At 49.4% G+C, this 12813-nt stretch overlaps 1 protein-coding gene across 1 annotated transcript; it reads right to left on the bottom strand.

The window, feature by feature from the left end:
* Positions 1–2228: 2228 nt before the first annotated feature.
* Positions 2229–11718, bottom strand: ARL6IP1 (ARL6 interacting reticulophagy regulator 1). The gene is made up of 6 exons (XM_008257785.4): positions 11529–11718; positions 9466–9599; positions 8876–8995; positions 5271–5388; positions 4242–4326; positions 2229–3879 (listed from the first exon to the last, which is right to left on the bottom strand). The coding sequence occupies exons 1-6, from the start codon at positions 11562–11564 to the stop codon at positions 3761–3763; spliced, it is 612 nt and encodes a 203-aa protein (XP_008256007.1). The 5' UTR covers positions 11565–11718; the 3' UTR covers positions 2229–3760.
* Between the last annotated feature and the right edge of the window lie 1095 nt (positions 11719–12813).

The raw sequence follows: 12813 nt of genomic DNA on the forward strand, positions 1-12813 counted from the left end.
CTGGGCCAGGCTGAAGCCAGGAGCTGCACCTGGGTCTCCCGAGTGGGTGCAGGGGCCCAAGCCCTTGGGCTGTCTTCAGCTGCTTTTCCCGGGCCCTTAGCAGGGAGCTGGACCAGAAGTGGAGAAGCCGGGACTTGAACTGGGACCCTTATGGACTGCCGGCACTGAAGACAGTGGCTTTACCCGCTCTTCCTGTGGCTTTGACTCTCCCTAAACACTAGAAGTTACTTGTTGGGGCTCCAGACTTTTCTCCCATATTCTGGGATGCAGTTTGGAAGGAAGCCACAAGTGTTTTGAAATACACACTTGGGAGTCTGAGATGGTGGCTTTTACCCGCTTGGAACCAATCTGAGTTACTCTTGTCCTCTGAACTCTCCCTGGACTTAAACAGGGCCTAATAACAGCTGCCTCTTCCAGGTTAATGCAGAGCCCAGATGAGATAATGGTGGCAAAGGGTTTGTGCTGGCTGGCATACAGAATGGAAACAGCATGGGGCTGTGGCCTGGAAGAAGTGGATTCTGGCCCCGCCTCTGAGGAACTGGTGTCCGCTGGGGGTCGGTTACCTTGCCTGGGGTATTTGCAGTAACTTCCCTGAGTCCCTGCTTCTGCCCTCTCCTAAGCACCCGTGTCTTAAGAAATCAAAACAGAAATCGTTATCCAACTTGTTGAAGATACTAGCTCCTTTGTGGTCTGGCTCTAGGCCGGATGGGTAGGGAAGAGGTCTGGCCTTCTAACAGTCCTGCTCTTTTAACACTGGATGGAGAGATTTCAGGATGACTGTGTAGGAAAGGGGAAATAGGGTGGCGTGGGAATGAGGAAGGGCACCGGGAACTTGACTCACAAGGTTGATTTAAAAAAAAATGGGTTTTTAAATTTTTATTTTTGGGCCAGTGCTGTGGCATAGCAGGTTAAGCCACTGTCTATGGTGGCAGCTTATAGGTGCCCTTTTGTGTCCTAGCTGCTCTGCTTCTGATCCAACTCCCTAATGCACCTGGGGAAGCAGTAGATGGCCCAAGTCCTTGGTTCCCTGCAGCCATGTGGGAGACACGGAAGAAGCTCCTGGCTCCTGGCTTCAGCCTGGCCCAGCCCCAGCCACAGTGGCCATTTTGGGAGTCACCCAGCAGATGGAAGGTATCTCTCAGCCTCTGTCTCTCCTCCTCTCTGTAACTCTTTCAAATAAATTAATCAAAAATTTTTTGTTAATTTCTAAAGATTTATTTATTGTTTGAAAGGCAGAGTTAGAGAGGCAGTGGCAGAGGCAGCGAGGTCTGCCACTGGTTCACTCCCCACATGGCTGCAACAGCTAGAGCTGTGCAACACAGGTGCTTCAGACAGAATCTTCACTGCGCCAAACGCCAGCACCACACTGGTGATTTTTTAGGCAAACGAACCTGCTGAGAGGTTTTCAAACAAGATCAATCACTCTCAAAGTCGTGAAAATAAGTGGTAACCTATGAAGGACGAGCTGCGCGTATGAGATCACTTCAGTACTCCTCAAGGCCTTTCCGACTTCCAGGCGCCGACTCGCTGCAATAGCCCGCCCCCAACTCTCTGGAACACAGGACCTGGGCGGGAGGTAGGCCCAGGGCCGGGGATGAAGCCAGCCCGCTGAGGAGCGGTGGAGCTGGCTGGGGCTGGGAAGGAAGCCAGCCACGGGAGCCTGATCTGAGAAGTGATTGCGCTGCCCCGGGAAAAGACAGACATTGCAAAGCCCGAGGAAACCACAGGGGCTCCACGGTGACCGGGCTGACACTTCCCTTGTGGACATCACCAAACCCCCAGGAGGCTCCAAAGCAGGATCCTTGCTCTGTAGGCTGGAGGGGCTCAGCGTTTAATTGGCTATTGAAGTTTCTTCTCAGGACCCACAAAGTCAGACAGCAAGACTCAGAAGCTAAAATACCCAATCTGAGCTCCAATTATCAAGTGTTCAAAGTGCAGACAAGTCACCCACAGTTACTGACCAAGCAGAGGGCCAGGTGGGCCCCGGGGTATGGAGGTGCCCCCCTCCCCGTTCTTCCAGCCCGTTCCTCTCACACGTCGTCGCTGGCCTCCTCTTAGGCAGGGGTGTCCTTTGCCATCTACCGTGGTGCCTGGATGTCTGCTGAACAAATTCAAACCTTTGTCTCAGTTCCTAAAGTGCACCTTCGAGGCAGCTCATTCACCAGATTCCCAAAGCCACGTCTTGTCAACATTATGCTGGCTACGTTACAAAGAAAATGGGACACAAGGAGATTCCAGCTTTTTTATTTTTCCCCTTTTACACAAAACAAAGTAGAAGAAATAATACAGGATTAAAACTGCAAAAGTAGTTAATTGGTAGAACGCGTATTCACAAAAAAATCTGCATAGGAAGACAGGCTTATTTACAAGGAGGAAACACGCAAAATTCAGGTAGTTTTTATATGAAACATTAAAAAAAACACGTGCTACAATGGGAGCCACTGTTCACAGCAAAATTGAAAGGCAGGAAACAGCTACTTAGGGACAGATATACCACAGGGGACAGGGTTTACAGCATCAGTGCAATAAATTCACAAAACTATATTACAGCTAGTTAATCGTTTCAGAATTGTTCCCAAATAGTTCACATTTTTGGCCCTTAGAGGTTTATTCCCACAGATATCAACTACTCTAAACTAGCTACCAAGAATGATTACAAGAAACTTTCCAAGGAGTTCCAACACCTATGTAGACCAGGGTTCAAGGATCGTCACTCCACGCCTGCTCTCACCAGCAGCCCTTGCATTTTTCACAGAATTATCCAGAAAAAAAAAAGTCACACACAGGCCGAGTGCTGTGCCAGACCTACAGAGACTGGCACGTGGGCTGGTGCTGCCTTGCCTTGCCTTGCCTTTAGACTCCTTCTGGTCTCAGCAACCAGTAAGATAAGATTATTTCCTACTGCAATGAATCTTGACTAAACACAGAAAGACTTTTGTCCTTCAAGGGCTGCTCTTGGAGTAGGGGGTCATGGACATGAGTCTTAGCCTGCTGTGCACTTTAGAAGTCAGCTGCAGACCAGAAGTCCAAAGTACACTAACCATCCTGAATCTCGTCCTTTGGCAGTCTGCCTTTAAAGATCTGCTAGCCCCGGTCTAAGTGCAGGGGGCCAAGACGGCTAGGCCTGTCATATTCCCCGTCTGGGAGGAAGTGCCAGTGTTTCTTCTAAATTTCTAAGTTTTGTACATGGGAGAAACCTGGAATTGTTGCATGTTATTCCCTGGGGATTCTTCTCCCACTGTAAAGAAACGGAATGAGGAATGGTTCTTAATTGGTCTCATCATCAGAAGTGGTGAACTTGGTCTCTACAGTCACGAAGTCGGACGGTCCTGTGGCAGGTGGCTTCCTGCAGCCACAGACCACTATCCTGTGTTAGCTAAAGCAAAGGTCACTTCCAGCAGTTTCCCAAGTCGCTGTGAACTGTACTAAAGGGCAAAGTTCATCACTATGTTATTTTAGAGGAAGCTGCCTAAATGTAATGTTGTCTACGAATTAATGCTGGTTGAGAAAAATCAAAGCAAATCATACTCACTAAAGAGGTGTCCGTGTAAGGCCAACTGATGAGAATGCACCCAGCTACACAGGACAAGCAGGCACCATGCACAGAGCCTGAGTCGGCAAGTCTGAATTTTCATTAACCAAGGGCAGAGTGAGGGAGAGCAAAGGTCGACGTCTCTAACATTTTAGTATCGGATAGCAAAGGAGAAACGGTGTCCGGGGACAACGCATACTCCGCAACCACACCGAGTGAGCAGGGGCACTACTCATTTTTCTTTTCCTTTTGTTTGAGGAGCTTGTTTATCTCCCTTTTGGCCATTCCAATGTACTTCGAAATGATTCCATGTTGGTTCAGTCCAGGAAGCAGCAGTAAGAAAGTCACTTAAAACAAACAAAATTAAGGAGTCAGCCATTAGCTTCCTTAAGGTTATTACATTTTAAAGAAGTCAGCTTCCCAAATTATGGATATTCAAATGGGAGGAAGCAATGTGAAGTCTATTACTTTCACTGAGATTTATCTCCAAAACTTCTGCCATCAAACCCTCCCCAACCTCGGATGAAAACCACTGCTCACTTCTACCTCGTGCACACTACTTTCTACTTTGGTTATTCTATGACCATCACAAAGACCTGGGTCTCGCTTACGTTTCTCATCACTGCCTCCCCCTCCGCTCGTCCTTTGCTAACTTACAGGCAGACTGTAGTGCTGAGGCTGTGCGTGGGGCTCCTCCTCAGAGACTTACCTATCAGGTAGGTGAGGAGCAGGTTATGGACTTGCTGGCCCACCCAAGCAACCGCCGCAAGAGAGATGATCACGGTCATGAAGTACTGACAGAGAGAGCAACAGAGTTCATCAGCTCCTGCATGGAGTCTGTTTCACTATTCCACATCAAAACATCACCCTGTACGCCGTAACAGCTACAGCTTTATTTCTCAATCTAAAAAATGGCTTGTTTCAAAGGGTGGGAATTAACTTACTTTTTACCACTTTTTAAAAATATCTGTTAAAGAAATCTATATATTTCAAAAAATCCATAGAAAATTCCTTTAGACCTAATTCACAGGATTCAGATATATTTTCTCCTGTGATTCTACACATACATTAAATATAACAAAAACTATATTCCTTTGTCAATAACTTCATACAGTAACTTCAGGTGAAGCTGGGAGAAATTAGAGACAGATGCTTTCTAAGTATATGTCTTTTTTTTTTTTTTTTTTTGACAGGCAGAGTGGACAGTGAGAGAGAGAGACAGAGAGAAACGTCTTCCTTTTGCCGTTGGTTCACCCTCCAATGGCCACCGCGGCCAGCACACCGCGCTGATCTGATGCCAGGAGCCAGGTACTTATCCTGAAGTACTTGGGCCATCCTCCACTGCACTCCCGGGCCACAGCAGAGAGCTGGCCTGGAAGAGGGGCAACCGGGACAGAATCCGGCGCCCTGACCGGGACTAGAACCCGGTGTGCCGGCGCCACAAGTCGGAGGATTAGCCTAGTGAGCCGTGGCGCCGGCCAGTATATGTCTCTTATTCCAGGGAACAAAAAAGAAAAAATTTTTGCTGTACCAAAATAAAAGTTAAATGCAAAATATAACTTGCAACGTTAATGATTCACAATCTAATTCAGATAAATATTCAAGAATACACTTACAAGTTAAATCAATGGATAATTATAAATATCAAGCTACTTAAAAAAAGCTGTCAGACTATGATGAAGTCAGAATTGCCTCACGCTTCAGATTTTGCTTTTCTTACATAAGTGAATGGAAGTACCATTTTAGGCTTTTCTTCTTTGAGGGTAAAGAGGCGCTTCCACCATCCCACAGCTCTGCGCCGGGTTTTCACTGCACTGCTGCAGATTTCATGGAATCTCTGTTGTTGTTCAGTGGTCCTAGAAAAAAAAATCCCCCTTTGATACAAGCAAATCTCCACAGTGGTCAGGAACACATCATGGCCTTAAATTTAAATAGCTATTTTCTAAAGAAAGTCAAAATAAAAAACAGTGGTTCACCTCTATCTTATTCGGTCCAGTTATTGCAGCAGTAACACCTTTTACAGCATAAATCTTCACATAAAGAAAGAAGGAAGTGTGTGCACCAAACTGAAATAATGGTAACCTGTAGCTGGGAAGCCACACTTGGTTAACGACAGTAACAAAAGACTGAATTCTATCGGCCATGCAAAAACATAAACTTGATTTCTCTATTCCTATTTTCACTTCCCAATGAATCCTGCAGTGTAGACTAACAGACCAACAGTTCTTCAGTGAGCTAATTAACCACCAGCAATTAAAGCACAGGACCCCCAGCTGAGATTCATACATCTCACACCAAAGCAGCAATAAGCAGCTCAAATCCCAAGTCTTCACACGTTTATTCCCAGTACAGGAAAATGTAATCAGTAAACAAAACCACAGAACTAATTCAAAAGGCCCAAGGAGCGCTTTGTATTTGTAGCATTTTTCTGGCTCTGATAAAAACATTTGTCTTTGTACATCTGGATGGACGCGTTCCCTTCTCTCCTCTGGTCCTCCCCTGGAACACTGGTGAGCAAGCAGCAGGATTTCTGCCGAGCCCTGAATCTTCTGGTAAACAATTAGACCTTTTGTTACCTCGGTCAAGGCTAGATAGTGTCTATGCAACACAGTGCCCTTTCTTCTCTATAGAAAAATAAAATTTGCTCTATCAATAACTGAGTTACATACAGATCACCATGAAACTAACAACATTTATTTCCAAAAGCTTTTTTCTAAGAATTACAAATTTGCAGATTAAAATGTCACCTGGCTAAAGAAGTCAAGGTCAGTGGCTGAATCTCTTGTACGTGTTAACACTGCATGGTCACAAACTTATCTAAAAAATAGCATTATTCATTACTGCCAAGTGAAAAATAACTCAAAGGCTCCATTTTGATGTGAAGAAACCTCTTTAAGCAAGGGTGTTTAATCACCTATAATTTAACTTGCTCCCCAAATATGTGAGGCTTTTCCTTAAAGGTTCAGAATGCAGGTGGGGACATTCAGCCTCGCGGCGAAGCTGCTTACAGTCCACACGCGTGTCGGGGTTCAGCTGCAACTCTGCTCTCAATTCCAGCTTCCCACCAGTGCAGGCCTCGGGAGGCCGCAGGAATGGCTCAAGCGGTGGAGTCTTTGCTACCCGGGTGGGAGACCTGGGCGCAGCTCTGAGCTCCTCACTTCACAGAGCGGCAGTCCTGTGGGTATCTGGGGAGTGAACCAGCGATGGGAGCTCCCTGCCTGCCTGCCCAGCAAGTATTCAATCACCAAACAAAAGGTTCATAAGGTACACACTTAAAACTCTGATTTCTATAGAATTATTGCATGCTTTGCTACCATCTGGGAAACAGAAAAAAAAAAAAGCTAATGTCCTTAATTATTCTATAATTTAACTTTTCTCAAACACGTGAATTTGAACTTAAAGATTCATTTGCTGGGGGGTGGGGTGGGGTGGGGTGGTGGTGGTGGTGGTGGTGGTGCCGGTGGCGGGGAGTTTGCCCAGCAGCTAAGATGCTCAAGAACAAGACGACTACTAATCAGGCAAAAAGAGCAGCTGGGGGATTCCCGGGCCGGGTGGGGGTGGGGGTGGGGGTGGTGGAGGTGGTGTAGCAGTGTGGGTGTGGAATCTACTCCAACATCTAGTTTGACTCATTGTTGGGATCAAAGGTGAGAAATTCAACAATCCAGAGGGAAGTTAAAATACTTTTAGTATGACCCTTAGTCTCCTAACTCCATCTCAGGCACTCAAAACCGAAGAATGGCATAAATGCAGCCAAACAGCTCACTCACGTCCAACCTCCTGAAGCACGGGGCACACACCCGACGCTGCCTCAACATCTCAAAACCTCAGCCCTCTATTTTTTTATTCAGCGTGTTTTTTTTTTTTTTTTTAAAGATTTATTCATTTATTTGGAAGTCAGAGTTATGCAGAGAGAGAGGTCCTCTATCCTATGGTCCACTCCCCAGATGGCCACAACAGCCGGAGCTGCTCCAATCTGAAGCCAGGAGCCAGGAGCTTCCTCCAGGTCTCCCTGTGGGTGCAGGGGCCCAAGCACTTGGGCCATCCTCCACTGCTTTTCCAGGCCACAGCAGAGAGCTGGATGGAAAGTGGAGCAGCCGGGTCTTGAACCGGCGCCCATATGGGATGCTGGCGCTTCAGGCCAGGGCATTAACCCACTGCACCACAGCACCAGCCGCATCCTCAGCCTTCTACAACAACTTTTCTCACTTTTTAGGATTTATTTTTTTGTCTACTTCTTAGTGTTCTAAATTCTTCCCCATAACCTCTCATTTCAGTAAAAATGGCCAAGCAGCAGAAGTGTGCATCAAGTCAACACTTGACCTGCCAGCTTCATACAACTTTCATAAAAAGCAATCAAATCAGCAAGTCTCTTGATTTTGGCCTAACATACAGTATTGAAAAACTCTCAATAAGTGATTATTTCTAATATTATCAAGTTAGTCTAAGCAAATATAGAAAGCAAGCTTAAAGATAACTGTGGGGGAGGGCCATGCTGTGGCGTAACGGGCTAAGCCTCCACCTGCGGCACTGGCATCCCACATGACCAACAAGTTGAGTCCAGGCTGCGCCACTTTCCCTGCTGATGGCCTCAGAAAGCAGAAGACGATCCAAGTGTTCGGGCCCCTGCATCCACATGGGAAACCCAGAAGAAGCTCCTGGCTCCAGGCTTTGGATGAGCCCAGCTCTGGCCATTGTGGCCATTTGGGGAGTGAATCAACGGATGGAAGACTTTTCTCTCTGTGTCTTCCTCTCTCTGTAACTATACCTCTCAAATAAATAAATAAAAACTTAAAAAAAATAAAGATAACTGTGGGGAGGGCCCATAACCAACAGCAAATACACTAGTTTAAGTTCTTTCTTAAATGCTTTGGGCATTTTTTAACATAGTATATATTGGTTTCTCATAATGACAAAGGCAATTTAGTGGAGGAAGCTTCTTTTTGATATTTGAAACTTAAAGGTCCAAACATTTCACAGCACCGAGACAAGTGTCTCACCCAGCAGACTGCTCCTGGTCACTACATGACTGTGGACTACAGTCGACCAGTTACCTTTTCCTATTTATTCAAGAATAGTTTGTGAAATAGCTGATCACCTCAAATATCAACAGAAATGGAAATGTGCACCTGTTAGGGAAAGCTCACTGAGATGTTTGTTAGTCCTCACTGAAACTGTACCTTCAGAAAGCCCGTGGCAGTAAATGTAAGTTTAAACCACACGGGTGAAGGTGAAAACGCCTGAATGATTCGACAAGGCTCTGCACTTAATCACAGCACAGTAGCCACGGCCACCAGGTTCAGGAAGGCCTCTGAAATTAAACCGGCAAATCACTGTGTCACTTACCATTTATTGGAGCCAAAAATCCTGGGTGCTAGAATGGGAACAAGGTAGTCAGCCAAGCACAAAAACATAACAAAGCAGGAAACACCGGACAGAACAGATGGGTCCAGATAGTAGATAATCCTGTTAAAAAAAATTAAAGAAGCTTAGAAAACAGCCAGTATTATGCCTGGCTGCAGATGCTTAATTTCACAATTCACTCAGTGCCGTGGTTCTCAGAGACGTTATTTGGCACTAATTTCCTCACCAGTGGTTTCCAGAGGCTTCATAGCATGATGACGTCACAGCCGCAGTGGCTGATATAAATACCAACCTACAAAGGCTTTCGGAAACCCCCAGTACTTTTTAAGATTGTAATGGTAAGATGGTAATGGTTTTGAGCCAAAAGGCTTGAGAGTCACCGAGTTATTCAACTGCGTCAAGTTACCAAGCTTACATAAGTACTACCAACTGTGGAAACCCAGCACGGCTTGTAAGAAAAGGCATTCTTGATGGATTACAGGCTACAAAAGGCTTCATTAAGGTGCTGCCCTGAACAGAGCCTTCAGCGCTACCAAGCGCACGCAGCCCATGGAGTCCCCCGGCTCACTTACAGAAACACCAGGGAGACCACAGCCAGGAGGGCAGGCGGGAACCAGGCTCTCTCCCACCGCAGCACTTTGTCGGCCAGAAGCATCACCTCTCCCCAGCCCTGCAGCTGCTCCTCCAGACTCGCCGTCTCTGCAGCCTACACGGGGCAGAAGGGAAAGCGGCCATTTCATCACTCAGCATCTCCGTGGTTCTAACAGTTACATCTTCCCAAGGCCAATCAATAGGTGAAACACCTCCTCATTCCAATCTTCAACAGTTTCCTTTCTGAGGAACTCTGCAATTTTGTACCAAAGATGGGAATCAACCAGGGGGCTAGGGGAAGCCTCTCCTTGTTTTTTTTTTTTTTTTTAAGATTTTATTTGAAAGAGTTACAGAGAGAGGTAGAGACAGAGAGAAAGAGAGAGGTCTTCCATCCCCTGGGTCACCCTCCAGATGGCTGCAACTGCTGGAGTTGCACTGATCCAAAGCCTAGGAGCTCCCTCCCCATCTCCTACGCGGGTGCAGGGCCCCAAGGACTCGGGCCATCTTCTCCTGGGCAGAGCCCACCCTGTAGTGAATCCAAGCACGGGGCGACTCCTCACATACATGATGGAGCTCAACCCTTACAGAGCTGGCAATGTAGGGATGCGACTCATTTCACAGTGAAAGCAAGTGGGCTCCAAACCTTCCCAGGCGTGGACAGGCAATCAGTGGCAGCACCCAGAGTGCTAATCAGATTAGACCACTCCAGGTTTGTTCATTTCAGGTGGTGGGAACTGGCCCGCAGCTCACTCACTTCATCCATCTCAATCCTACTCTCAATCCATTAGGAAAGCCTTCCCCTGAGCCGCACTCACCTTCTAAAACGGCTCTGTGTAACGGGAGCACTGAGATAGTGGGCTCCATTGCAAAATTAAGGAAAACAGCTTTCCAAATTACAAGTGCCATTCTACAGCGCTTCCTGTCGCTCGGGGTAGACTTCCAGTGTTCCTGCAGCCCTGACATCCCAAAGTGGGCCTTGAAGACGAGCTCAGGCCACAAACTCCCTGAAGCTCATCTTGGTAAAGGAGAAAACACTGGAACAGGAAACCCCAACGTCCCTGTGAGTACTTCCCCTTAGAACTAGGTGTCCTGGCTTTATCGCTCACGCTTACGACTAGTTAAATCAGAGATCACATGTGCCAAGAACCTTAAACTTCGCCTGATCCTCTCAATCGCCCTAGAAAGAAGGGGTTGTTGCCATCCCCGTTTCGCTGATAAGGAAACTGAGACGCAAAGGAGTTGACAGCGTCGGCCCCGGGAAGTCAAAGGCCTTGCTGTCCCTGCAGTCGGGCTGCTCTGCTGGGGACCCCAGGCTCCAGGTGAGACTCGGCTATTGCAACAGGACTTGGACAGCCTCGCTGTGCTTGCACCGATTCTCTTAGAAAGCAGCAGCGCAAAGCAAAAAACCACGCCCAATGCAAGCCGCCCTTCTGAGTTCGCCAACATCTGGGACCTTGGAACGCTCTCTCGGGTCCTGCCTGGACCGGTGCAGTTAAATCCGAATCCAATACGTCCACCCAAGGCAGGGCCTCGCTGCAGCTCCCCCGGATCCTCTCCAGCCGTCCTGTGAGCTCCCAGCCCCCGGCCTTCCCAACTCCAGGCCCAGGCCCGGTTCCCCATGGGGAGCTCGCAGCCTCCCTGTCCTTGTAAGCTGCGCCAGCTCCAACAGAAATCCTCGGCCGTGGCCCTGGGACCCTCCATCCCCGCTCAAGTCTTAGACGGAGGAGGACGAGCGCTCGCCCAGGGTGAGATCCAAGGCGGACAGGACCGCGGCGAGGCCCGAAAGCCACCGCGCGGCCCCTCGCAGCCCCCGTCCCGCACTCCTCAACCCCCACTCGCAGTGACTAATCACGCGCCCTCCTCGCCCCGCCGCGCACCGCCCACCGGGAGCCGCCCACGAACCCCGAAGGGACGGGGGTCTCCCGGGCTGGGCCGAGGAGGGACGGGCCCGTGGCGGGGACAGGAGCGAGGCCGCGACGACCGTCCCCGCCGAGCCCACCGGCCGGCCCAGCTCGGTTCCTGCGGGCAGGCCTCCGGGACTCACCAGCAGATTGGTGCTGCGATTATCTCCCTCCGCCATCGTCCGTCAAGAGTCGTCTCAGCGAACCCGAGCCGCCTCTCCAACCTCAACCTCCGCTGGAAACCCGCACAGTGAACACAGCGCGAGGGAACGCCCCGCAGGTCGCTTATATAGGCCGGCCGCCTTTCCCGACAGCACCCGCGACGCTCGCTCCTCATTGGGTGAATCGAGCGCAGGTTTCAGGAAAGCCCCACCAACCACAGCTCAGCGCATGACTTGAAATCGAGGTCAAAGGAGAGAGGGGCCGCGCCGGGCAGAGGGGGCGGGGAAACGGAATAACCAATGGGCGCCCAGGGATTGTGCGGCGCCCCGCCCAGGGCTCGCGGAAGCGGTTCAACTGTCGCTGCCGGCGGCGGAGGTTTGGTTGGCCGAGAGTGGACGCCACCGTAGCCGCGGGACCCTCCCGGCGTTGGCTCCGCTCAGCGCCTAAGGAACCCCTCTGGAAAACTGAGTAGTCGTAGAGGTGTGCGGTGTCAGGCGGAGGGCAGAGATGGGCACGCGGCGCGGGACAGTGGCTGGGGCGGGCCGACCGCGAGTCCGTCTCCCAGCGCCGCGGTCCCTCGCCGTCCCCGGCCTGTGAGCGGCTTAACCCAGATTTGTGACTCGTGCCCACCTCGTGAGGTTCTGAGAACCAGTGAATGGAGCTGTTGATGTGGCTTCTGCCGCAGCGTATTCAGGAATGAGGTCTTTGGGTGGGGGTGGGTGTCAAAGTGAGAGAGAAATCCTTCATGGGGCATTTTTTTTTTTTTTAATTTATTTATTCGAGAGGCAGGCAGAGTGAGAGAGGCCTTCCATTCTCCGGTTCACTCCCCAAGTGGCCCCAACGGGTAGGGGGGCTCAGAGCCAGGAGCTTCCTCCGGGGCTCCCATGCAGGTGCAGGGGCCCAAGGACTCGGGCCATCTTCCATTGCTTTCCCAGGCCACAGCAGAGAGCTGGAACTGGTGACCCAATGGGATGCTGGCACTGCAGGCGGCGGCTTTACCCGCTAAGCCACAGCGCCGGGCCCCTTGGTTTAAACTACAAACTCCCCCTGTACCAAGTGATTAATAGCGCCTTCCTTCCATTAGAGAGAGCTGGATGAACTCTGTTGAGATCCTTCTCCATCTTTTCCATCTTGGACTTCAAAATGCGTTAGCAAGCTCTTGTCTGAATCACGCCAAATGTTGGCCTAGACAGAGGTTCGTCTCAGGGAAAGTACTGTACGCTTTATCCTTATAAACCCATGTGTATTAATGCCACCGACTTTATC

This window comes from Oryctolagus cuniculus, chromosome 19 (assembly GCF_964237555.1).
Source record: "Oryctolagus cuniculus chromosome 19, mOryCun1.1, whole genome shotgun sequence".
Taxonomy (NCBI): domain Eukaryota; kingdom Metazoa; phylum Chordata; class Mammalia; order Lagomorpha; family Leporidae; genus Oryctolagus; species Oryctolagus cuniculus.